This window comes from Gordionus sp. m RMFG-2023, chromosome 1, assembly GCF_954871325.1.
Source record: "Gordionus sp. m RMFG-2023 chromosome 1, tfGorSpeb1-WG-v2, whole genome shotgun sequence".
Lineage (NCBI taxonomy): Eukaryota > Metazoa > Nematomorpha > Gordioida > Chordodea > Parachordodidae > Gordionus > Gordionus sp. m RMFG-2023.
This window is the reverse complement of record NC_088775.1, coordinates 78,268,387-78,296,244: the sequence shown is the minus strand read 5'-3', so window position 1 is coordinate 78,296,244 and position 27,858 is coordinate 78,268,387. Positions and strand designations below refer to the sequence as shown.

At 27.3% G+C, this 27,858-nt stretch overlaps 1 protein-coding gene across 1 annotated transcript; it reads right to left on the bottom strand.

The window, feature by feature from the left end:
- Nucleotides 1-1,245: 1,245 nt before the first annotated feature.
- Nucleotides 1,246-27,858, bottom strand: LOC135922180 (importin-5-like). The gene is made up of 23 exons (XM_065456632.1): nt 27,720-27,858; nt 27,600-27,680; nt 27,365-27,557; nt 27,127-27,320; nt 26,847-26,951; nt 16,351-16,515; nt 16,140-16,272; nt 15,240-15,503; nt 14,652-14,776; nt 13,251-13,340; nt 12,800-13,009; nt 8,584-8,748; nt 6,629-6,826; nt 6,384-6,516; nt 5,755-5,976; nt 5,423-5,595; nt 4,577-4,685; nt 4,317-4,498; nt 3,823-3,897; nt 3,198-3,342; nt 1,763-2,006; nt 1,512-1,653; nt 1,246-1,466 (listed from the first exon to the last, which is right to left on the bottom strand). Exons 1-23 carry the CDS (start codon nt 27,786-27,788, stop codon nt 1,383-1,385), a joined length of 3,501 nt encoding a protein of 1,166 aa, XP_065312704.1. The 5' UTR covers nt 27,789-27,858; the 3' UTR covers nt 1,246-1,382.

The following is a 27,858-nucleotide window of genomic DNA, read 5'->3' as shown; positions in this document are numbered from 1 at the left end:
ATATTATCCATTGAAAATTAAAAATTGATTTTATAGCTAAAACAGTTAAAATTATTTCAAATATGTTTTTTTTAAAAAAATTATAATCATAATTCTTAAAATATAAAAATAATAATGGGTAATTTGGAATTAAGAGATAATAAAACGAATACTTAAGAATGAGCCATTTTATGTAAAAAATTATTTTTAATATTTAAATGTTCCAGAACTGTTCTCGGGATCACTGTTTCCGATCGAAAATCTTACCCAAGTTCCGTTCCATGTCGCTGTCCAAAAATAAACAAAGGAGAAACAATTATAGAAATAATATATTTTTTGCAACGATTCAAAATATTAAATTGAAATATAATGGATATTTAAAAGAAAAAATTAATTTACTAACATAAAAAAAAATACAGTATGAAAAAATGACGTAGAATATTTCATACTAGTAAGATTGTAAAACATATTTAAAAAGAAAACAGGTTAACAAGAGTTGAAAATGAAAACCTTATCAGAAAGTGTCAAAACATTTATGATAAAAATAGTAGTTGCTTTGCTACTATGTTGTGCTTAAAAGAAAATAACGTTAAATGTATACTATTGAGAGTGATGATTCAAATAATAGTTTTAAAATTTCCAGAGTATTTTTAATTTCAGAATTTAGAGCATCAGCTGCTTGGTTAAAAATTTTAATTTTGTAATAAATCTTTAACGGGTGAATCCAATCGTAATAATTTTAAATCTAAGTTATGAAATTTGATGATTATTTATATAAGACTCTTTGGGTGGGCAGGTGAACTGGATAAATATATTTTTAAAACAATGAGTTAGTTCTTAAATTTGATCAATATACCTCTCCACTTCACTACTGGCGACTCGATGATGGGATTCAAAATGCTCTCGTATTAACGTGAATTCCAAATGAAAAACATAAATAAATAGAAATGGTGGAGCTAAAAATATAATTCAAAATTCTAAGAAATAGTAAGCAATAAAATTATTTCTTCACCGTCAACCAGAGAGTTTCAAAGTCAGAAAATGAAATTTTTTTACACAATAAATAAATCCTCCAAAATGATTCACATATCATCTCGAACTAATATAATATAAATTAGTTTGAACTTTTCAAACTGCTTCTGGTAAATTAAAATGAGTTTTGGTTCTTAAGATATGTTCTGGTTAAGGTAGTTCCAGATTCTCCCGTTCCAAACCCTGATTTCAGCATCTGAACAAATTTTTCCGTTTTTTATTATAATCGCATCGCTATTTGTGTAGAACTTAAATATAAGGTTATAAAACGCGTGGTGATTTTATTTACAATACAAAATATTTAAAAAAAATGTAGAATATACATGCAATAAGATTTTTTTCCAAAAAATTAAATAAATATATAAATATAATTATTGAGTCAATATTTTCTCTAATATATTTTGCTGTGGAGAATCTAATAAGCTTATACAATGCCTGAAGAAATCGATGTTGTTCTACACACATAAATATAAATAACATCGAATTTTAGTATATTAAACTTGTAATTGTCGTAGAATATTTCGCATTCTGATTCCAGCTAGATCTTTGACATCCACAACACCTTTATTAAAAGCTTCGGCGATTATGTTAACTATTTTTGGTATGTTGGAATTGTTCTGGCCAAGGACTATCGGATTATTACTTAATTATAATATTTTTGCATAAAAATATTTGCGTAGTTGAAGAAGCATTTGTTAAAAATATACTTTTAATTACTGCCCATAGTATATAAACTAATTTATAATCTAACCTTTCAATTAAATCGCAAAAATAGGAGTATATATGTTGAGCCTCCTCAACGTCCTCACTAACAGGAAGCCAACCAAACCATTCATGGATCATTTCATTTAGCATTGTCATATCTTGTGGATTTGTTGATACAATAAATTTGCAAATTTTAGTGAACGCGGATATGGCGTTTTCGGTAGCGTGTATGTTTTCAATCGCCCTTGAATCTGGATGAGTTATTAGTTGTCTGAGAAGCGGCAATAACTCTTAAAGTTAAAATTAATAAAAAAAATTCGCAACCTAATTTAACGATGAAAAATTTGATAAAACAGGCTAAAAATATTCCGCTTTTTAAAATATTTATTCTTTTTTTAAATTAGTAAAAAGTCAAGTATCTTTAAGCTATAAGGGTTAATAAAATCGTATTTTATATTTAAAAAATCTATTAACATATTTAATGATATCTCAATTAAATCTTTATAGATTCAAAAAATATCCTTAATTTTATTTTTCTAGAGAAAACCCTAACCCTATTGGTTGTGGACGCTTCTAATAAAGGTGTAGGAGTTTTTTTAAACAGAGCAAAAGGTGGGTAATATTAAAATATTTGTTAATTGAGTTCATCTTGTTTTTTTTATAAATTTTCTTCAGAAAATTTCAAGTAATTTATAGCTTTTTATTTAAAAATTTGAAATATATACTCATAGTTTAATAAATAATGAAACCAAGACAGCAATGGAATCTTAGCAAATTTATATATATCCTAACATTTTATCAATTTCTAAGATCCAGCCTCGTTTTGATAATTCATAAAAAAGTAACTTTTCAGAATTTAAAAATATTTAAGTTTTTTTTAAACTATGTTTCCCAGTTGATGTAAAATTTCAAGTTTTTTGAAATATATCTCTTAAAGCTGAAGTAGAATCTTTACCGGATGTTATTTATTTTTTTGAATCACATCATTATATAAAAGGAAAAAAAAGGTTGTTTTATTATTTCATATATTAACAAATAAATTTAAGGTATATTACATTAGATATACTTAGTTCTGCCTGTGGGCCTGGAAAATTTTCTAAAAAATTATAAGGGGCCATACCTGGCAAATAATTATAAAGGGCCAGATATGAAAATTTGTGCATTAAAATTCGGGCTGGGCAGGATAATTACAAATAAAAAATCAGTCAGAGCCTCGTAAATTTGATTTTTCGTAAAATTTTAATAAGCCTGTCAGGATATTTAAAATTTTGGATTTAATGTTTTATCATTATGCAAAATTTAAAATTGACTGCCGGAGTGAGAAATGATCGACATGACATAAATTACTACTATAATAAAACCCATTTATTCCATTTAAGAAAAAATATATCTAAAAATTGAAATTTATCGTGGGCTAAGGGTTATGTACAAAAAAATTTTTGTGATAAAAATATTTTGCTTAAAATCGAGTAATAATATACCTAAACAAATCGAGCGATAAATTTGTGGATTATTTTGAGCCATCATACCTATTCCATAAACTGCGGCTTGTCTGACTTCTGAGCTATCATCCGAAATAAAACTTACTAAATAGGGTAAAAACGAGTCTTTGTATTGGAAGGATTCCTAATAATCATATTTTAAATTATATTTTAGAATTTAAAAAAAAACTTTTATAATTCATATCTAATATAATTCTATTTCATATTTTTGCAAATTCTTGAAATTATATAAGGACTAATAATCATTTTTACAAAAATATAATTTTTAGCTAATAATCAGATTATTATAGTTTGGAAATAGTTCTATTTTGTAAACAGTTATAGCCTCTGAGTTTCTTTCTTCAAAATATAGCTAAACCTTTAGGCATTGTCCTGTAAATTAAAGAGAATTCGCTTATTTTTAGCCATTACCCAAATATGCTTATTAGTGGTGTGCCAATTTTATTAAAATATCGGATAGGCTTTAATATTTCGTTTATTCCATTATATAAACACATTTTTCCATAGTGTTAATATTAAGAATTGGTTCAGCTGCTATCGGTAAATTCGATCTGCCTCAAAATTCGGTAAAACTTCTATTGATTACATTGAAATAAATAATTACCGGGCCCGCGAATTCAATAAAATCGTCAATAATACAAATTCCCCACTGGTGATCTGACCACGGTCGTCCAACTTTCTAAAAAAATATATAAAAAGCGTTACAAAAAAAATATATCTTTTATTTCTTTTTAATTATCAACTGTTTATATGGATAGATACCCCTACTTTAATATGTTAGCAAATATAAAAATAAAGTAATTAATATTACATTACACCATTAATAATTTCTTTAATATAGGATGCTGTTAAAATTATCAGTAAGATTAATTATTTCACATAGCCTCTTAAGTTACTATGAGCAAGGCACGTCATTTACCCAGATAGATTTGCAAGCCTGTGGTAAAGGTCGTAAAATACCAAATTTAAAGTAGAATTTGAACTAGGAAAAAAATTTTCGATTAAATATTAATTTATATAACATCAAAAATGATAAAACTTTGAATTTAGATTATTGATATAAAAAAATAAATAAAATAATTTTGTATTATTTCAAACCAATAAATTAAGGGCATGTGGTAAGATAACGGCCACGAAGGTGGGATTAAATATCGGTCCGTACGCCTTGTAAAACGAATGAATCAAATCGCACATTTTACTCAATATATAATTGTTTTCGTCTCCTTCCATACATAAATCCTCTTCAACCAATTCGTCATAATCCTCATCATTTTTCTTGTCTTTATTTTTTTTTCCCACATTAAAAAAGAAAGAAAAATATATACATTTTATATTTTAATGCTAGGTTAAAAATTTACCCAATCTTTCTTGTTCTTTTTCAATATGAATCTTGAACAATTTCTCGAGTATCCTCATAATTTCCGGTATTTCAGAGTTTACGCAACCATTTCCCAATAAATCTATACACTTAATAATAACAAGATTAAATTTGTTTAAAATTTCTAGTCACATGAGTTACATAAAGAATGAGTTGGTTACTTACTACTCTCTATATTTTATAATAAAATTACATGAAAGAGGCTTCAAACGTAACTCGTCAAGAACTAATTCTAATATCTGCCAACTTAAACTGCTTTTGTCTATATAAGATAGTTAATTAGTCTAAAAAATTGCATTTTAATTCATATCTATTTGTGAAATATTTTGAAAACTAAATTTACTATAACTCAGTTTATAGCCAGCATTATTCGGTCCTCGAACATAAGGATCATCTATATTGAGATTTAATGGTCATAAGAAAAAGATATTTTTTTCGATAAATTTATAACAGATACAAATCGAACCTGAACCGTAAAACCGGTATTAACCGGTATTAACCGTTATTATTTACTAAACTGAATTAAAAAATTCAAAACCTTTATCATATATTTTCAGATATTTTGTTTATTGCTATTTGACAAATGCCAGCTACCCAAGTTAGCATATATAAGTGTTCTCAGTTAAAAAATATATTCTTACTCTTCATAGCTAAAATTTGAGATAAGAGAATCTCAAAGATATTTTAATTATATATGGTTCAATTTTATTTTTTAGAATTTTAAAAGATGAAAAACCCCGGTTTTTAAAGGTTCAAACGGAATGAATATTATTATGCTTATCTGGACCTAAACTTGAACCTCCCTGATTTATAGAGTTAATAATACCTGAGCCAAACTATTGATGTGTTCGGCCAAAACTTCATTTTCGGGTTCATTATCTATAGCTTTAATCAATTCCGGGCGTATGCTATTCCAAACTTCTAAAACAAATGCGGCATCTTTACCCTTGGCACATTCTAATAAATAAGGAAAGCTTTCAGAGGCAGCTGTTCTAACACGTTTTTAAAAATCGAGTTAAGTTTAAAAAAATTCTTCATTTAAATTTGGAGCTAAAATTGAGTGATAAAATATCCAATAATGCTAAAATATAAATATTTTTGATAGATTAAATAATATTATTAGCAAAAAATTGCTAATAATGGCATAAAAAAGGATATCATCATGGAAATAAAATTTGAGCATGGGTATCATGATGGAGAGAGTTTGTTGAACGTAAATGGGGGAAAAATTGTGCTTTAGTTCTCGAGCATAACAGACCAGCATTTGACAAGCTGTCGCTTTATCATCCAACCCGGTCGTCTTCAAGCCGAAATTTTGACCTCCTTCACCGATATTTACGAACTGCCAGTCATTCGTATTGACTTCTTTCGCTGTTTCAGCTTAAAGTTTAAATTTTTTTCGTTTAAATAAAATTAACAATCATTCTATATTTTTATATAATTCAAAACCAAAAATTAAAATTCCAAGAAAAAAATGAATTATTTTTTATTTTCCCAACCATAACTATTTGATATCAATTAATTACATAATAAGAAGGAATTTATAATTACATTTTATTTAAAATTTGGTTATATATTATTTTCTCTAGGCCTATAAATATCTCATTTAAATTTATTTTTTATTAAATAACCCATAAAAATTAAATTTTTGTAAATTATATTATTTAAAAGAGAAATTTCTCAAATATTTGAAATCTTAAAATAATGTGTTCCCAGCCCAAATACTGTAAAAATCTTTAGAAGTGAATAAATATATAATATAAAGTAAGAAATAATATAAATTCTACAATCGACAAAAGCCACTTCGGGTTTGTAAGAAGCAGTTTGAATGACAGGTCCCATAACAATTGGAAGATACTGTACAAACTCTGGACCCATGATTGAGCACATCCGAGCCCATGCTGATATTAGATATGACAGCTGTTATTTTTAATATAAAAAATGATATAAATAGGTGTCAGTACTACGCACTAGATAAGAGTCTCAATAGGCATACATAAAAGTAAGGTTTATAGAATTTTTTTTAACTAACCTGTGGATCATCATCGGCAATTTTAAGTTGGCCCGTTTGTAAAGGAAGGAGGAGCTTCATTATATCGTGAGAATCGGGTAGAAAGGTTTCCCTACCCACCGCCATGCCTATCAGAGTTAAACATTCGATGGCTTTGCCTCTTAGCAAACTAAATGTCATAGAATGACGTTTTCCGGACATTTCGTTGGGAGTTTGTTGCTATGAATTAGTTTTTTTTTAAATGTTAAACTTTACTTGTTTAATTTAACTTCAATAATTAAATTTGGTGTATAATATTTTGCCACTTTAGCATTTTTAAAATCCATATCCAGATTATTCCATTTTTTTAAAGATAACCACTGTTTTAATAATCACATATAAAAGAGCTAAATGGAAAACGATAAACGATTTTATATTAATAATTTACGAATCATCTCTAAAATAATTATTTATGATGATGAAGTATGACCATTTAGAAAGATTGTATATAGATTAAATGTCTCTTTAATCGTCATTTTATTTCAATTTCACTGACAATTAAATTATTAGGGTATATTTTGATTTAAGTATTTATTAATATTTGCGCATTAACCTTTTATTTTTCTAGATTTAACTATTTTGTTATTATTTTATTAGGGTACGGGTGGAGTTAACGATCCGGTCTTTAGTCTGAACCATAAAATCAAAGATGGGAATGGGTTGCTGCTCATAAAAAAAGGACTGACCCACACTACGATTTTAAATAACAAGATCAATCCAAGACCAGTATTTAACTTCTCATTTTTTTAAAATGTATCCTGAAAATCTACAGGTTGGTGGATGCATTTAAATAATTTTGACTATATAAGCATATTACTAAATATTAAATATATGAATATTATCACAGACCATTTTAATTTAAATAATATTTATAGAACTGTGTAGATCCATTTTTTATCAATCCTATCTATCGATATTACTAAATATCCAATCCCTATCCTATGTTTATATCAGACATGCAGAGGTACCATTTGCACGGCCTGACCTGGATTTTTTTTTAAAAATTTCTTATTATTTTAGGCCCGGTGATTTATATTTTATTTATCATCCATCTTTGAAAACAAATTTCATAAAAATATCCAAATTTTATATTTTAAAAAGAAACCAACTAACTTTCACGAGTGATTATGTGTGTTTTGATTTTATTTTCAGTTAACCATCTTATTTAATATTTGCAATGCTTATGGGTGAAATGTAGTGTTAGTAAACAGCTATTTAGCCGATTTAAAATAAAGAGGATAAAACGATTTTAGCCAAAATATTAATACTTAAGCCTCAAAATTTGGCCAATAGAAGTGCAAACTTTCTGCCATCTGTAGGCAAAATTAATAAGCTTGAGTAATTTACTTTTGGGCAAAATCTCGAGTTAACCGTTTATAAAAATTAGCTAAATCGAGTTTTTAATAACACTAACTGAATGTGACTCGTTAGATATTTTAAAATCATTTTCTTGTTGAAGATAATATTTAAAAAAATAGTGAAAAGTTTAAACTATTTTTTTAAACTATACAACAAATAAATTGTATTTTAGTTCCTTTCATTAATTTATTATTATAAAACTATTTATCAAATAAAAAAATCCTTAATTATAAATTAAAATTATAAAATAACTAAACAATAAAAATATAGGATCAAATTTTTAAAAAATATCGACCCGATCCGATATTGTTTGAAGACACTAAATATCGGTGCCGATTCGATATTTATAATAAGCACAGCCTTAATATATGCAAATTCTTAATCATGGTATTAGATTGGTCTAGGACCAGATCAAAAGTCAAAGAATTTTGTCTAAGGATGACTTAATAAAAATAAAGCAATGAAGCCTAGTCAACTAGTCAAACTATTCACAAATCTCTTCTTACCTTTATAGTAAAAGAAAATTAAGACCAAAAAAAATATTATATTGTTTATATTTATATAAAAATTATGTATACGATAGAATCGGTGGTATGTTGGATTATAAATTTCAGGCAAGGCACGAATTTGGAGTAGAACGGAATGAATGATAATTTCGCGGCGTCTGCAATAGAGGCTATGGCTGTAGTTATTTGTTCCAATATTTTTTTCTTAGCGTTCGCAAATTGAATTACATTTTTGTTCTATAGATAATGTAGAAATATGATTATTTTAATTGATTTCGCAATTTTTTATAAAATTGTTTTAAATTGTCATCATAAAATATAAATATATACAATATGGATGGATGGAAAAGTTTATCATTGCTTAAATTGGTTTGTTATTTTTTAAAAAAAGCCATAATTGAAGCAGCTAGCACCCTAAAACTAAACACCAACGGAAGTTATCTTTACTAGGGTAACCCGATATTCCTCCATCCATAACCGATTCTCTTAACGTCCATGGTCGTGAGCATCCCTGGGTTTAAGTTAAGTTTATTAATTTGAATATTATTTATACTTTATAGATAAGCATAAGCATGGATGTTAATTCATCATCATCTGATTTTGAATTACATCAACATGTACCAAGATAAGAAATTAGTTGAATTTGAATTCCACTTCCATAAAAATAAATTATATTTTATAATAATGCAAAATCCGATTTTTAAAAAAAATTTTTTACTCATAGATGGCACAAAGAGTTGTACATCTTTTAGCGAAATGTCGAAGCTGCACCAGTTTTAAAAAATTGGCTAAAATTGAGCGATTTTGCATCATAAGCAACCTCTATCTAAAGAACTTATTATAACATTACCAAATGTAAAATGTGCCCTAAAAGTATATCAGTTTAAAAATGTCCAAGTTCTAATTTTAAAAAAAAATTTAATTGTATAACTATAATTAGCCTATTAATAATTTTAGCTTGTTGTATTTCATAGGCTTACTAAATTATTATGATTATTATAATAGATACATAAAGTAAAAATCATTAAATATTATATATTTAGATATAAAATAGTTAATATTGTCATAATTGGTTAAAAATGAATATTTTGTTTGTATTTTCGTTTTTGTTGAAGGATGTATAAATATTTTTGTCCGAATATTATTTTGCTAAGATAAAAATTTTAAAAAAGAAATATATTGGAAATTGATATATTTTCTTTTATGTTGATAATATATTTTCTTTTTTCGCGGAAAATTTTGTTGTGGAAATTTTATAATAAATAAATATTGAAAGTGAGCAACAAGAATATTGAAAGTAGAGATCTGCAAAAGTAGACCCGGCCTGAACGAGCTTCGGGCTAGGCCTAATAAAAATCGGGCCGGGTCGGGCCTTGGAATTTTTTTAAATATATCTAAATTTATCAATTTTATATTAAATTTTTTATGTAAAATAAAAATATTTTAGTTATAGAAACAAGGTGCCATATAACATGTCTTTTATTTTGAGTAATTAAAAAAATTAATTTATATATTAAATAAATTCGGGCAGGGTCTGGCCGGCAAAACTTTTTAAAAAAATCTCGGGCTCGGGCCAGCAAAACTTTCTTAAAAAAATTTCGGGCCAGGCCAGGTTTGAAAAATTAGGCCCAATGCAGATCACGAATTGGAAGGGCACGGAAACGACAAACGAATAATAAATTGCAAAACGACCTGACATATATTATACAGACGGACAACAAAGAAATGTGCACAAATAAAATATTATTTCCGCGAAAAAATAAAATAATATTAGGACAGAAATAATAAAAATAATTAATCATCCTTCAACAAAAACACAAAAATATACATCATTAACCTATAATGACATGTCCCCTCTAAAAAAACCATCAACATACCAAATTGACCATAAAGAATCGCCTCAATCTTGCCCCAATGTCCTCCAGATCATCCATAAGCGTCTTGGCTGTCCACTCTCCCACCTAGGGATTCTCCGTACTCTGCATATATTGCCCCCGGAATAGCCACCACAACTCTTTCTCTTCTAGCTGGATCCAGATTCGTATCTCTCACCATATGATCCCTGGCATTGGACTTACGTTCAGCCCCTGATCTAAGCTCCTCTCTGACATAACCTGTGGCCAGAGACATCACCATTGTCCCATTCCTTTGCATAACATGAAAGTCTCTCCACCGGGAAACCGGAATGTGGTCCACCACCACCAGTCGAGAAATCCCTCTCCTCCTTGGTCTACAACACCGCGCCCACAACAGGTAACCGTCATATGAATCCTACTATTGGGCACTAATCTTTCTCGCCCATTGCTCACTCCCAAATCCCAATGTGATCATGCATGTCAACCAACAGAGTTTCCTGAATCCTCCCATAAGACGCCTGTAGAACTGCGAATGTCCACCGAATTTGATTCCATAATGGTAGAACTGATCTTGTATATTATGTTTCCATCTTTAAACTTCAATTGCTCAATGGGCAAGAAAGATTAGTGACATAGAAGGATCCATATGACGGTCACCTGCCATGGGTGCGGTGGTGTGGGCTATATAACGAGGCGTCTCCAGAAGGGGAAGAGAGGCATCAAAAGCTCGCCTGGTGGTGGAGAACCACATTCCGTTTCCCAGATGAAGAAACTCACATATTATGCTGTGAAATGGGAAAAAGGTGATGTATCCGACTATATGTTGTGTCAAAGAGGAGCTTAGATCGGGAACGAAACTGGAAGAGAAAGAGTGGTGATGCCGATGGTGTCGATTCAGAGGACGACGGTTGTGGCGGAAACTGAGGATAGTTTAGCGGGAAAAACAGCTGAGGGGCTAACAGATGACCTGGAGGACCTCCTATTGGGGACAGACGATTCATTTATAGTCATTTAGGTGTGTTGGTGTTTTTTTTAGAGGACATGTTATAATAGGTTAAAAATGTATATTCCGTTTGTATTTTCGTTTATGTGAAGAAGTGCGATTAATTATTTTTGATAAAAAAAAATTTTTTAAAAATATAATTGGAAATTGATATATTTTTTTATAATATATTATATTTTTCGGGAAATTATAAATTTTTTTGTTTTCAATATTTAAATTTTATAATAAGTGAAGCACTCATTTCTTTGTTGTCCGCCTGCGTAATATTTGTCAGGTCGTTTTACATTTTATTATCCGTTTGTCGTTTCCGTGCCCTTTCAATATTTTTGTTGCTCACTTTCAATAATAACTTTTAGGATTTATTTATTTTTAGTGTGATTCTTTGAAAATAAAATTTAATCACTATTATTTTTAAATTTTATCAAGGGTTTTATATTCACACAATTCAAAGTATTATAAATTTATACATTTTATAAATAATTAAATTTTATATGATATATAAGTTTTTATATATCGAAAATTAATAAGAAACTCATTATTCACTGTTATATTTATTGTAAATATATATATACATATATATCAAAATAAAACTATTAATTTTAAACATGGCTAATATGTTGAATTAGAAAATATAAACCATTAATTTATTTATAATAAATTAAATATGAAATAAAAATTTTAAAAAAAATTTAATCATAAGGTTTTGAACGAACGTTAATGTTATGTTCTATCTCCCCACTTGTCCCGTATAACTTATTTCTTCTCTTTACGTTTTTGTTTTCTACTTGCTTCTTTTGTTTTCCCATCTTCCTTTTTTTTTGTTATGAAATTGATATTATACCTTATTTTTATATTGCATTTGAAACTGGTTCTAACCAGTTTCAAGAATGACTGTATCGCGATTATATAACAACCTTTTTTTCTCTTTGTTTGCAAAAATTATAAAGGTTGGAAAAATACCTTTTTCTGGACCATTAAATATTTTTTTTTGTAAAATTTAAAATACATTTCTTTTATGAAAATTTATTGTGCGTAGTTTTTAATTATTTTGTAAATTGTAACATTTTAACAATAAAGTTAAATTACTCTGGATGATGACAAAACCGGTCCCAACGTCAACCTACCAGAAAAACCCGGTCCCAGGAATTCTGCCGATCCCAACCCATATCCCCCGGTAGAACCGCTCGCGGTCGTGGCCCCAAACACAACAGTTAACATGTCCCATTTTTTGAAGGTTAACGTTGAACGCGTGATTTTCATTTTCCAAATCCGAAAAATAATACTTTTTCTACCCACCTCATCCCAAATAATAAAAAATATGTATAATATCCCGTTTGCAGATCCCAATTGCAATCGTAATTTATGGGCTGTTTTTTAAAAAAAGATTTGATGTGCTGAATAATATGTAAAAAATTATAGTAAATTATACTATAGATTGTTGATTGATAGCTGGATTATCGAACAAATCTTTGGTATTTTGAGTGAAGACAATCTCGCATTTGTCGAGTAAAAGTTGCAAATATTGTATAATAATATTTTGGGGACATTCTTCGCAAAAATTAACTAGGGCTGCTGCTGAATGAGATTGCACCTTTGGATTTTGAACGTCTTCCAATACCTTTGTAAGGCCTGGAATTATCTTAAAAAGTAAAAAAATAAAATCGTTTGATTTTTATCATGTTTCAATTCTCAATTTTTTATATAAATCTTATCTTTTAAGATCTCTTTTACCCTCTTTTACAATAAAAAAAGAATCCATATAAAAAAAATATAGTGATAAAATCGAGTAGAGGGCATGGTGTCTTTTAAAATAAATATAGAAATTTTTATGTTTTATTTTAAAGGCTAGGGAAAAAACAATGTCATTTAATGTAATATACCTTGGCGTGAAATTTCTTTTCAAATAATGGGGCAAAATCGGAGGCCATTTGTCCGATAGCATTACATGCTGCGTATCGTACCCTAGGATGCTATTCAAAAATATAAAACATCAAAATTTACAAAGCTCAATTAAGAATTTTAAAAAGTACAGCTTGAGCATAATCTGTGCTGAAATTTGTATCTATTTCAAATCGATCAATGATTTGGACCCTATTTATATATATATAAATTTTTAAAGCTCTAGCTCAAACCGGAATTATGGGCTCTCGAATTCCAATATGTGGTTTTAAGAATTTTAAATTACTCGATATATATTTCGTTTAAATGTATAAGTTAGTTATATATTTTGTAGCCTTATAGATTCTCTTTAAGAAAATATGTTTAAAAAAATTGAGTATATATATTTATCGGAGATCTGCAAAGCCCAACCAAACGGTCAGAGAATATTTTTTTTAAATAAATCAACAGGCCAGGCACCCATACATAAAAAACTTTCGGACCAAGCTGAGCAATCCATATATAAAAAAATCAAACAGAGCGTTGCGAATCTCTGATTTTTAAAATTTTAATAGGCCAGCCATTTTGAGATTTTTTTGAATTTCAAGGCTAATATTTTCATTAATAAATAGTATTCAAAAAAAATATTACGATGTTTGTTTCTTTGTATTTTAAGGTTTAAACAAGTTATTCGTGAAATGATTTAATTATAAATACACCGTACAGATATCAAACCTATTGATTTATAAAAAGGCTGGTGTAGAAATAGATAGAAAATATAAGAGCCTCTTCATTGATATTGGGGGAAAAAATAGTTGGCTGGAAAATTCGGACAAAAAGCTTAATGGGCTGGTAGGCGAAGAATTTATGGGCCATGTAACTTAAAATTATTAATGGGCCATGCTTTGCCGATCTCTAGTATAGATGCATTTCTGGTATAACAAAAATGATTTTGAGCTAGCCCCACTTTGGGACAATGAAACTCACAACGGATTTTGATATTTAAAAAACAATGTTCAATATTTATGTGGTATATTTTACGCTACTGGAGGAGCGTCATTCAATATAAGACAGGTTCATTTAACTATAAATAAAAATTTTAAACATAATATATTCGCATAATGCCAAACCCAAAAAATATTGTACAAAAAAAAATGGGTAACTTCCTTATATTTTTTGGCATGGCAGAATTTATTTACAATATTTAATGTTTTCCTCTTATTAAACGAATTTATCATTAAAGAAAGTATAATTTCACGTTTAGAGGAGGAAGCCTCCTCTTTCCATCGTCAAACCTCAAATATAACCCTATAAGTAAAAGGGAAAGATTGACCAATTACTTATACAATGGTTTCACGTGGCACAATCTATATTTCCTATATTAATATGATAACTAAATTTACCGCATCATTAAGATAGATTATGATGCCATCGACGATGGTACCCAATAATGTTTCCATATATTTATGACATCCTTCACCAACCGCCCCCAGAGCCATTAATGATGCATGTCTTTCCTTCCAATTTTCTATTTTTATTATTAAATTTTTTTATATATGAACATATTCATCTTTTAAAATCACAAATAATTGCGTTGAGAACAAATACGATGATTTAAATCGATAAGTTATATTTTTATATCTCGAATTTTTAAATTTAAATACAATACATTAATAGTTTATATATTATGAAATAAAAATGTTAATGACCTACATATATTATATGAGCAATATCAATATGTTAAAAAATAGGATATTAAAATATGAACTTTATTTTAAATAGGATATACCTAACATTATTTAAAAAATAACCTTGAGTAAATTCTTTTTTTTGGTATAAATGGAATTGTGATCCTAGTTAAAGTTTGACCAAATGTGGAGTTAGAATACTATAATAACAGAGCGAGAATATATAATGAATTTCTGAAGAGATTAAATTTACCAGATATATAAAATTTAAAAAGAACATATAATGAAATATATTGAGTATACGGCTATTAAGCATGGTAGCCACACAATTCAAAACGTGTGGCAGAAACGTTTTCCCTGCCAGGGCGCAGGCTAGCCTGTCCAGTGCCGTTTCCGCCTCGGTGCAAATCTCGTTGTCCTCAAAATCCTCGTCGTCAAGTTCGGGTTGCCCATTTGAGGTTTGTGAGTTAGATTCAGTTGGTTCTATAGGAATATCGTCGCTCAATTTTTTGGACCAAGCTTCAGTATCATCCGAAAGTTGGGCCATAAGAGTCAAAATCGTGGGTACTATAAATTATACAATACATTGGCCATTTAAATTTTCGTAAATTAATATTGCCAAAATATATATAACTCTTTTAGTCATATAGCTTCCCTTTTCAATCTAGGTGGCAAGAAAAAAGTCACATGTTTCTATAAAAAAACAACTAAGTAACTAAAAAAAGTTGCCTATGAAGATCTATGAAGGAAGCATGAGATATTATTTCTCTAACCGTTAAAGTTCAGTTATTAATTTGGAGAGGTACGCATCCACCGGCCTAAGCCTGGATTTCGGCAAAAAAATGATTTGAAAAACCCGGGGCATGCAGGTTTTTAATATGCAAAATAAGATCAAGCTTATCAAGGTGGGATTTGTATATAAAACACATTTTTTTATGATAATGGATCAAGGCAATATTACTTTACTTATAATTAATTACAATGAGAAATGTTACATATAAATACTATCTTTTATATTAAGCTTTAAAACGTTATTTAGCAGCTAAAAATGGGATTCAAAATAAATCTTTGGGAAAAAATTAAAACCGAGTCAGCAAATAAAAAAATATAAGCCTAGCCTGAAACTAAGCATACTTTTGCATGTATCTAGTGTGTATATGTATATTAATAACATAATTAAATGAATAAATGAAAAATGTGTACTCAATGTTTGTAGGAAGTTGGTATGATGATTTAAAAATTTTCTAAACATTGGAGCCCCATTTTCGGCTAAAGACACAATACATTCTAAGGCTAGTAATTTAATCTCGTCAGACATATTTGGAGTAGATATAATCTGATATAAAACAATAAGTTTTAAATATATATATATATATGCATATATATATATATATAAGATAAATCAAAATCAAACTTTAGTGCAAAGTTCTAAAAGAGGGGTTAAATAAGGTCTTAGAATTTTGGGTACAGAATCACATATTTCTACAATGTTTTTCAAGAAGGATTCCTCTTCGTCATCAAAAATGTCATCCTCAATTTGTGAGTCATTGATAGCTTTCAAATGATCATCGGCTATAATCTAAATGTAAACAAGTTATTATATTTTTGAATTTAAATTTTAAAATAATAAATAAGTTCAAATAAATACCACTTCCCCATTAGTTAAGGAGGTTCCTAAAAAAGGCAATAAACGTTCATAAACACTAGCTGAATGTGACTCGTTAGATATTTTTAAATCATTTTCTTGTTAAAGACAATTTTTTTAAAAAAATAGCGTAAAATTTTTAACTATTATTTTAAACATTACAACAAATAAATTGTATTTTAGTTTCTTTCATTAATTTATTATTATGAATTATTTATAAAATAAAAAAAAATTATATAATAATATATATTAGAGATCTACAAAGTTAAATAATCGGGTTCGGGCCGGGCCTAATATTTTGAAAAAAAATTTGGGCCGGGTCGGATCGGACCTTGGAAATTTTATTAAATATATCTAAATTTATCAATTTTATATTGAATTTATGTAAAATAAAAATTTTTGATTTAATTTATTGAAACTAAATGCTATATAACATATGTCTTTTATTTTAAGTATTTATAAAAATTAATTTCTATATTTAAATAAATTTGGGCCTGGTCGGGCAGGTAAATTTTTTTTAAATAAATTTCGGGTGCGGGCCAGGTTGGCAAAACTTTTTTAAAAAAATTTCGGTTGAAAAATTAGGCCCATCACTAATATATACAATCATAAAATAATCAAAAACAATAAAAATATCGAATTGGATCAATTTTATTTAAATATAGACCCGATCAGACAAAATTATTTAAAAATTTTAAATGACAAGATTTTAAAAAATATCTGGAAAATTATATATTTTCTTTATAATTTTTTTAGCCAGACTTGAAAAGGGGAAAGAATTTTCAAATATGGATAGGGCCTCAACATTTGACTCCTGCATACTTCAATTTATGTACTAATTTTTGAAAAATATATATTTATTATTTTTACAATTTTAGAACAGTGAATTATTTTTGAGATTAATGATCTTCATTTTAGGATTCGAAGTTTAAAATTGTTTTGTTAGACATTTTGAGACCAAAGACAGACCGCTTTGTGGGCAACCCATCAAGCCCGGGGTATCTCTTTTAGAAAATTGGCTAAAGTTACTCTCATCAAAATTTTCGCTATATAGAGTTTTAAATTTCTGGCCCTAATTCGGGTTAACAACTCTAAATTTAACAGTTCAATCCAACCAAACTTGGGTTGGTCAGACTTAAGTAGACATTCTTTTGAACGCATTCAAATCTGGGCCTTAACTTTAAAACTTATTTTGGACCAGATTTGTAAATATTTTGTTTTCCTAATACTTTAATGAATATTTTTTTCAAAAGATTACCAAAAGTTTCTTTTTAGTTTCTTTCAATTTCAATTGCTCTACTATTTCAAAAACAATTTTATTATTCAACAGTTCAACAAATAAAAATTTATCAATTCAAAACCAATTTCTAATATAAAATTTTGGAAATTAAATCATAATAGAAAAGAATATTAAAATTAAATTAGTTGGGCAAGATATTTGTAATTTATTTCTCGCATCAGATTGGGCCTAAAAAATGGGTTGATGCAAGAATCTACTTTATATTATATCTTAAAATACAAAAAATTATATAATTGTTAATTACATAATTTAAAACAAATAAATGATTGTGCTCTAAAAACTCCTCATATGATCTTTAAGATTGAGAGGTGATCAAACATCTGCCTGCCCTCTCTTTAATCCTTCTACTGGATCAATATCCCAAAGATGAGAACTTTGGTAAAAAAAATAGCTTTTCCATCCCAAAATCATAATATACTTCATTTTTATTTATATATATTCATTATTTATTTTAATTTTTAACTAAAATATAGTTTCCCAAACATGTTTACTTTCAATATAAATAGCCATTCAATGAAATTTATAAAGAAATAACTTTTATTAATAAAATTCAAAAATAATTTATTTTTAAATAAAAACTTGATTAAAAAAATATATAATTTTAAATTGTTAAAAAATATTCTTTTTCAGTCTTTTTTAAAGGGCCATACCATAAACTCTGACCTTATATTGGCTGCATCTCCCCAAATAATGAAAGCTATGGTCTGGTCTATGATTTGCTTGGACCAATACTTATGGATCAGAAGACAATCCTAATAAAAAACTGAACCAGATCATGGTCCTAAATAAAAAGATAGGTCCAGGATCAATTTTTTAATTTTTTTGTAATTTTAAAAATATTTTTACTAAATTTAATTCTTGTTTTATCATATTATTAAAAATAATATAACATTAAAAATATCAAATATGAATAATAATATATATCAGAGATCTGCAGAGATACCATTTGTATGGCCCTGGCTTTCTAATTTCAGGCTGGGCCATTTACAGATTTTTTTTCAAAATAATTTAAGGCCTGGCCAGGATTTTTTAAAATATATATTTATTTTTAATTTTTAAAGCTATAATGGCGATTTAAAATATATGGCCAGGCCTGGGTATTTTTTTTAAAAAAATTTCAAGCCTGGCCCAGGTATTTTAATTAAAAAATTTCAGGCCCTGGTATATTTAAAAAATCAAAATATGGCCCAGTTACCCAGGCCAGGCTGGGCCTGCAGGTCTCTGATAAATATTTAATTTAAAAGTAGGCTTTTTGACAACCTTTTTGCTTTCATAATATATTGTAAAAATTGGTTAAAAACAAAAAATTCACAAAAACTAAAATAACTCCAGAAAAGTAGCATAAAATAAAATAAACAAAAAAATTATATGAATTGAACAGCAGGGCAAACTTAAATATTAATAAGAAAACTGGTCACAGCAGCCATGAATTTCAGCCCCAATTTAAGAACTGTTGACCATCAATAATCTCTTGAATACTAATCTTGGATGGGATGATGTTTCATCACAAGTAGAAATATTATACAACAAGCTAGAGGTCTGCAATGGGTGGGCTTTAAAAGATAAACATTAGGTGGGTGGGTGAGCAAGTTAGAAAATGCTTTTAAAACAATGTGCTAATTAATTTTTAAAATTTTTTGCAAAATGAGTAGAATAGATTTTTTTTTTATTTCATAATGTTGGATATTTTAAGTTTAAATAAAAATACATTAGGGGGTAATTCCATACCAAATCGATAACTTTTCGGCCCGACCTTTTTAATTTCGATAAAATTTTGTATGCTGAGAGAATATCATTTGAAAGCATCGAATCCAAAATTTTAGCTTCCTAGTACTCATAGTTCCAGAAATATCAATGGTCAAAAGTGCCAAAAATGACCTTTTTTCGAAAAATACGATTTTTTGAAATTGAGATAAGGTAAAAAATAATGATTTTAAAAATATAAGTTATATGTCATTTTGTAACTCTATTAAAGGCCTTTTATTAAATATTAAGGATTTTTTTGAAATAACATTGTTACGGTTTTTATTTACGTTATAAATTTTAAACATTAAAATTCCAGGTGTTTCGCTTTCCAAATTTTTTTGAATTTAATATTTTCTTATTCTCTAACCTTATATCTATTCATAAAAAAAATTTAAACTTGGGACAGCCATGGGTTTTTTAGTTATTACGATTTAAAAAATCAAAAAATAAATATTTTTTTCAAAAATAGATGGCGCTCCTTTATAAAATAACGTGTTTTGTTATAATTATTATTTTTTAAAACTTTTTTTCACTTTTAAACATAAATAATAAGATTTTCCAGCATTAATATCATGAAATGAGATTATTTGGCTGCGGTTATAATCATTTTTTTTTGTAAAAAATTTTAATTTTCGAAAAATTATTTTATAAATTTTTAAGATATATAGGATAAATTAAAATTCATGAAAGATATTACCTGTCTATTTTCGGTTTTTCATTAAATTTTTTTTTTGACGCCATGAAAATTTCGTTTTGCGAAAAATTATATGTACGCCCAGTAGCCCTTGATGGGCTAACTATTGTTAAAATATTATTTTTTGGTATGAAAAGGATATTTTGTGCAGCTGGATAAACAAAAGAATTTGCTGGTCCTTTAGGGTGAAGAAAATTATTTTTTACTTCATCTCTAATTACATTCACTTCTTGTACAAATCCTAACCACCAATCGTTTTCATATGCACATGTTACATATCTTCTAATCTCATCGATTATCAGATCTCAATCAAATATATTCACGTGGATATATTGACATTCGTTGCAGTCACCAAAATAACAGGTGGGTAACGGGGGATTGCAAATCATTCTGCCTATAACATCTCTATAAGTTGTTAATGTATCCTCAACATTTTTAGTCAATGTTGCTAATTCACAGCTTAAAATCATAAGTTTAATATTCTGATGTATGCTACAAACATACACTATGTGTTCCGCTAGTCCCTGCTAATATACAATTTTTTGGTCTTAAGCTAGCAAATTTCGAAAATCCAATTAAGTTTAAATTACTCGCCTTAAAATGATTATATAATTCTTTCAAATTATTAAGAACTAACCTTTTTTGAGCGTTCATTCGTTCCCCCTTTTCAATGATAGATATGCAATCTTTTTTTCCTGATAATATCTACTAACTTTATCAATGCAAAATTTTTTTTAAACAATATCAACTGTTTTTTGATTGAGATATTTTGCAGGCTTTCGATTTGGAGTTGAAAGACTCCCCTTTTCTTCTAAAATGATTTTGGAATTATATGCCATATGTAGCGTTGAATGTCGTTTTTATTTTATTTGCGCTCCAATTAGAGGCAGAATGGTCAGCAATTGATATTTTTTATTTTTAGATAAATTGGGATATTGTAATTTCATGTTATTGAGTATCATTATTATCTTTCGTATCCGAATCTGGATTGTTAATTATTATATCTGTAATCGCTTTTGTTATTTTTGCTGCCTTTTTTTTTGGATAATTTTTTTCGGTTAGTTTTTTAGGAGATATTCCTATTTCATTTAAAGTTATATTGATTTTATCTATTGATGTTGATGCTGTTATTTACATATTCACTATCAGAATTTATATTTTCGATTTGAGATTAACTTTTACGGCATTTATCACAAATATAATGTTCCGCCTCAATGTTTGGATATTGTGTCATCCACGTCATGACTTTGCGCAGGTTCTTTTTATAATTAAAGTGTTTAGATTCTTTAAAAGGATTTACGCATTTATATTTATACATTATAAATAATTTTAAGAAGAAAAATAATTAATATCAAATTATTTGTAAAATAAAAATTAATTAATATTAGGGCAGGTACATGAAAACTAGCTTTTATCTTTCAACAATTAATTATTATATTTTCTTGTATGAGATATCGGAATCTTAACTATCTTTTTAGGTAATTTAATCATTTATTATAAAAACTATTTACAAGTTATCAATATAGCAATAATAATAAGTAGTGATCTGCATCGAGCCTAATTTTTCAAGCCCGGCCCGAAATTTTTTTTACCCGGCCCGGCCCGAATTTATTTAAATATAGGAATTAATTTTTATAATTACTCAAAATAAAAGACATATGTTATATGTCGTTTAGTTTCAATAAATAAAATCAAATATTTTTATTTTACATAAAAAATTCAATATAAAATTGATAAATTTATATATATTTAAAAAAGTTTCCAAGGTCCGAACCGACCCAGCCCAAATTTTTTTCAAAATATTAGCCCGGCCCGAATCCGATTATTTTAAATAGAATTAGGCACAAAGCCAGTCCGGGCCGGGCCTAACTTTGCAAATCTCTAATAATAAGTAAGCCTATCAAACGATCTATATAATATTTTTTCCTGATAGTAATGCTGGAAAATCTTATTATTTATGTTTAAAAGTGAAAAAAAGTTTTAAAAAATAATAATTATAACAAAACACGTTGTTTTATAAAGGAGCGCCATCTATTTTTGAAAAATATATTTATTTTTAGATTTTTTAAATCGTAATAACTAAAAAACCCATGGCTGTCCCAAGTTTAAATTTTTTTATGAATAGATATAAGTTTAGAGAATAAGAAAATATTAAATTCAAAAAAATTTGGAAAGCGAAACACCTGGAATTTTTATGTTTAAAATTTATAACGTAAATAAAAACCGCAACAATATTATTTCAAAAAAATCTTTAATATTTAATAAAAGGCCTTTAATAGAGTTACAAAATGACATATAACTTATATTTTTAAAATCATCATTTTTTTACCTTATCTCAATTTCAAAAAATCGTATTTTTCGAAAAAAGGTCATTTTTGGCACATTTGACCATTGATATCTCTGGAACTATGAGTACTAGGAAGCTAAAATTTTGGATTCGATGCTTTCAAAAGATATTCTCTAAGCATACAAAATTTTATCGAAATTAAAAAAGTCGGGCCGAAAAGTTATCGATTTGGTGTATCACCAAATCGATAACTTTTCGGCCCTTTAAATTTGGATAAAATTTTATATGCTGAGAGAATATCATTTGAAAGCATCGAATCCAAAATTTTAGCTTCCTAGTACTCATAGTTCCAGAGATATCAATGGCCAAAAGTGCCAAAAATGACCTTTTTTCGAAAAATTAGATTTTTTGAAATTGAGATAAGTTAAAAAATAATGATTTTAAAAATATAAGTTATATGTCATTTTGTAACTCTATTAAAGACTTTTTATTAAATATTAAGGATTTTTTTGAAATAATATTGTTGCGGTTTTTATTTACGTTATAAATTTTATACATAAAAATTCTAGGTGTTTCGCTTTCCAAATTTTTTTGAATTTAATATTTTCATTCTCTAACCTTTATTAATAAAAATAATTTAAACTTGGGACAGCCATGGATTTTTTAGTTATTACGATTTAAAAAATCAAAAAAATATTTTTTTCAAAAATAGATGGCGCTCTTTTATAAAATAACGTGTTTTGTTATAATTATTTATTTTTTTCATTTTTAAACATAAATAATAAGATTTTCCAGCATTAATATCACGAAATGAGATTATTTAGATGCGGTTATAATCATTTTTTTTTATAAAAAATTTTAATTTTCGAAAAATTATTTTATAAATTTTGAAAATTTAATATATAAATTAAAATTCATGAAAGATATTACCTATTTTCGATTTTTCATTAAATTTAGTTTTTTTGACGCCATGATAATTTCGTTTTGCGATAAATTATATACGCCCAGTAGCCGTTGATGGGCTAACTATTGTTAAAATATTATTTTTTGGTATGAAAAGGATATCTTGTGCAGCTGGATAAACAAAAGAATTTGCTGGTTCTTTAGGGTGATAAAAATTAATTTTTACTCTCTAATTACATTCACTTCTTGTAGAAATCCTAACCACCAATCGTTTTCATATGCACATGTTACATATCCTCTAATCTCATGGATTAACAGATCCTCAATCAAAGGATCCTCACGTGGATATATATTCTCCACAATAAATGTCTGGGAATTAGAATATAGTTTAGTGTTGAGTTTAGTTAAGCCAATCGGAAACATTTTGTGTCCCGAGTATTGAGAGAGATTAACTAAATCTCTCACTTAGCTTTATCTCTTCTTCTTCATAAACTGGTATAGTGGCATAAGAAAAATTTATACCTTTTATATGCTCCTCCGCATATTTATAAAATTGTAAAGGTGTAATTATTTCTTTGTAAGCTTGCCTTGGCAACTAACCTTTTTACTGTGCCGCCTATGCAGTCGCAGGCACTTTTACCATGTGCCGTAGGAAAAAAATGCTATTCTGTTTGAACACCAAAATCAATTTCATGGTAGCAAACATTGATGAAGTTTTTCCTATTTTTATATTGCGCTGCTGAACCATCAGAAAATTAGTGAATTTTTTCTGGTGGAGTGTCGAATTTATTTCTTAAAAAATGAATCAAATGCGATTGGAATAAATGTAATGAAACAGTATTATGAATTAAGGATTCCGATATTACCACAAAACTTAGATTGTTTATTTGATCTCATATTTATAATAAATTGAGAATGGATGCAACGTAACTTGCTAAGTTGTCCAATGATAACCCTGAACTTCGTCTTGGACAATAAAGGAATAATTTTCTGAAAAGTCACAAATAATTAGATAGTGATTATTTTCTAAACTATTTTTAAAGTTATTGTGAAATGAACTTTGTTGTTCACAAATAAATGAATGGCGTATGAGAATTTTCATTTTATCGAAAAAATAATTCATAAATTCGTCTGAAGATTGAGAAATAGTCTCCAGAGTTGTTCTATCTACCGAAACCCACTGATTAAAAGTAACAAGAGCTATATCATTTTTTATAAATAATTTTTTGATGTGTTCTTTCAAGAGTGCCGAGCCAGGACATTCGTTGCAGACACCAAAATAACAGGTGGGTAACGGGGGATTGCAAATCATTCTGCCTATAACATCTCTATAAGTTGTTAATGTATCCTCACCATTTTTAGTTAATGTTGCTAATTCATAGATTAAAATCATGTTTAATATTCTGGTGTATGCTACAAACGCATACACTATGTGTTCCGCTAGCCCCTGCAAATATACAATTTTTTGGTCTTAAGCTAGCAAATTTCGAAAATCCAATTGTTAATTTACACGCCTTAAAATGATTATATAATTCTTTCAAATTATTAAGAACTAACCTTTTTTGAGCGTTCACTCGTTCCCCTTTTTCAATGATAATATGCAATCTTTTTTTCCTGGTAATACCCTACTAACTTCATCACTGCAAATTTTTTTTAACAATATCAACTGTTTTTTTATTGAGATATTTTGCAAACTTTCGATTTGGAATTGAAAGAATCCCCTTTTCTTCTAAAATGATTTTGGAATTATATGCCATATGATATGTAGCGTTGAATGTCGTTTTTATTTTATTTATGCTCAAATTAGGAGGCAGAATGGTCAGCAATTGATATTTTTTATTTTTAGATAAATTAGGATATTGTAATTTCATGTTATTGAGTATATCATTATTATCTTTTGTATCCGATTCTGGATTGTTAATTATTATATCTGTAATCGCTTTTGTTATTTTTGCTACCTTTTTTTGGATATTTTTTTCGGTTAGTTTTTTTTTTCTTAATAGGAGATATTCCAATTTCATTTAAAATTATATTGATTTTATCTATTGATGTTGATGCTGTGCTATTATTTACATATTCACTATCAGAATTTATATTTTCAATATTTTTTTGTGATAACCGTTTACGACATTTATCACAAATATAGTGTTCCGCCTCAATGTTTGGATATTGTGTCATCCACGTCATAACTTTACGCATGTTCTTTTTATAATTAAAGTGTTTAGATTCTTTAAAAGGATTTACGCATTTATTTTATATTTATACATTATAAATAATTTTAAGAAGAAAAATAATTAATATTAAAATATTTGTAAAATAAAAATTAATTAATATTCAGGTGGGTGAAAACTTGCTTTTATTTTTCAACAATTAATTATTATATTTTCTTGTAGGATATCGGAATCTTAACTATCTTTTTAGGAAATTTAATCATTTATTATAAAAACTAATTTTTACAAGTTATCAATATAGCAATAATAATAAGTAAGCTTATCAAACGATCTATATAATATTTTTTCCTGATAGTAATGCTGGAAAATCTTTTTATTTATGTTTAAAAATGAAAAAAAGTTTAAAAAAATAATAATTATAACAAAACACGTTATTTTTTAAAGGAGCGCCATCTATTTTTGAAAAAAATATTTATTTTTTGATTTTTTAAATCGTAATATCCATGGCTGTCCCAAGTTTAATTTTTTATGAATAAATATAAGGTTAGAAAATATTAAATTCAAAAAAATTTGGAATGCAAAACACCTGGAATTTTTATGTTTAAAATTTAACGTAAATAAAAACCACAACATTATTTTAAAAAAATCCTTAATATTTAATAAAAGGCCTTTAATAGAGTTACAAAATGGCATATAACTTATATTTTTAAAATCATTATTTTTTAACTTATCTCAATTTCAAAAAATCTAATTTTTCGAAAAAAGGTCATATTGGGCACTTTTGACCATTGATATCTCTGGAACTATGAGTACTAGGAAGCTAAAATTTTGGATTCGGTGCTTTCAAATGATATCCTCTGAGCATATAAAATTTTATCAAAATTAAAAAGGTCGGGCCAAAAAATTATCAATTTGGTATGGAATTACCCATTAAATAAAATAAATAGAGCTAAACCAACCATTAAAATAATTTTAAGACATTTAGGGTGAGTTGGCTGGGTTAAATAGGGCAAAAAAAAATTTAAAAACCAGTGGGAAGGCAAAGGTTAAATTTATTTTAAACAATTGGAGGGTGAATGTTAATTTTATAAAGTTACTCCATATATAATTTTAAGATAGCATTTCATAATAATATTTAAAATTTAAATCATTTATCAAATTAACCTTTAATAAAGTTGGGATTACATCAGAAAATTGTGATAAAATTGTAGAATCTTTTTCATTATCAACTATGAATGCAGAATAGGCCTTGACTGCTGACAATTTCATCTATTATATTAATTTAAAATATAGAATGAATTGATTTTAGATAAATTCAGGAGTAACAATTTTATAATAATAAAATAAAACACAAAATTTTTTTTATCTTATATTAATTTTTTATAATGGAGGTCTAAAAATTTTAACATATTTTAAAAACTATACATATATCTGAATAATATACTTCTTTAGTTTGGTCGTCAGCAAGACCACTTACAATTGTTTGCTTTATGAAAGGCAAATTTTTTTTTTCCTCAGATCCAAAAATTGAAGGAAATGAAGCTAATATTTGATAGAAATTTTGTTTCAATTGGGGTAAATTTCCTGCTTCTAACATGAAATGCAAAATCTCTGGCCAATTGTTATCACCATTGTCATCTAATAAAAAATAGTATATTTTTAAAAAAGAGTTATATTTATACCTATTGAATATCTTGCAGTTTCTGAAATTATATCACAAATTTTCTTTTTCATAGATTCATCCATTTCTTTTTTCATTATAAACAATAATGTAGATTTCAAAAGTTGTTTAAGTTCTTCAGAAAGTTTATCATATACTTCATCATTGACATTGCCCAAGAGTCTTCTTAAAAGAACTGCACCTAATTTTCTAATCTAAAATGTATTTTTTTAAATGTTGTGGCAGTAATTAATAACCTCATATGCCTTATTACATTCTTGGCATATATATAACAGTTGTGCAACCTTATCGTTATTTGAAAGCTTTTCATATGCCTCCTAAATAAGCAGTAAAGTAAAATTAATAATGAAAATAACTTCCGCTTTATTTCTAGTGTCGTTGTCAGTACTCAAAAAGAGATTTAATAATTCTTCAATTGAAGTCATATTGAATGAATAATAAGAGGATCTGAGAAATGTCGATTCGGGGAATCCAAATAAAAATTTTGTGAATGAA

What these genes read in the sequence shown, in the direction of transcription:
- LOC135922180 (XM_065456632.1), bottom strand. Translation starts at nt 27,788, where the DNA reads ATGACTTCAATTGAAGAATTATTAAATCTCTTTTTGAGTACTGACAAC. An exon ending in AACTGCAAGATATTCAATAG is followed by an intron (nt 27,321 to 27,364) that starts GTATAAATATAA and finishes ATTTTTTATTAG; the next exon opens with ATGACAATGGTGATAACAAT. An exon ending in CAAATTTTATTTCCATGATG is followed by an intron (nt 5,596 to 5,754) that starts ATATCCTTTTTT and finishes ATTTTTAAAAAC; the next exon opens with GTGTTAGAACAGCTGCCTCT.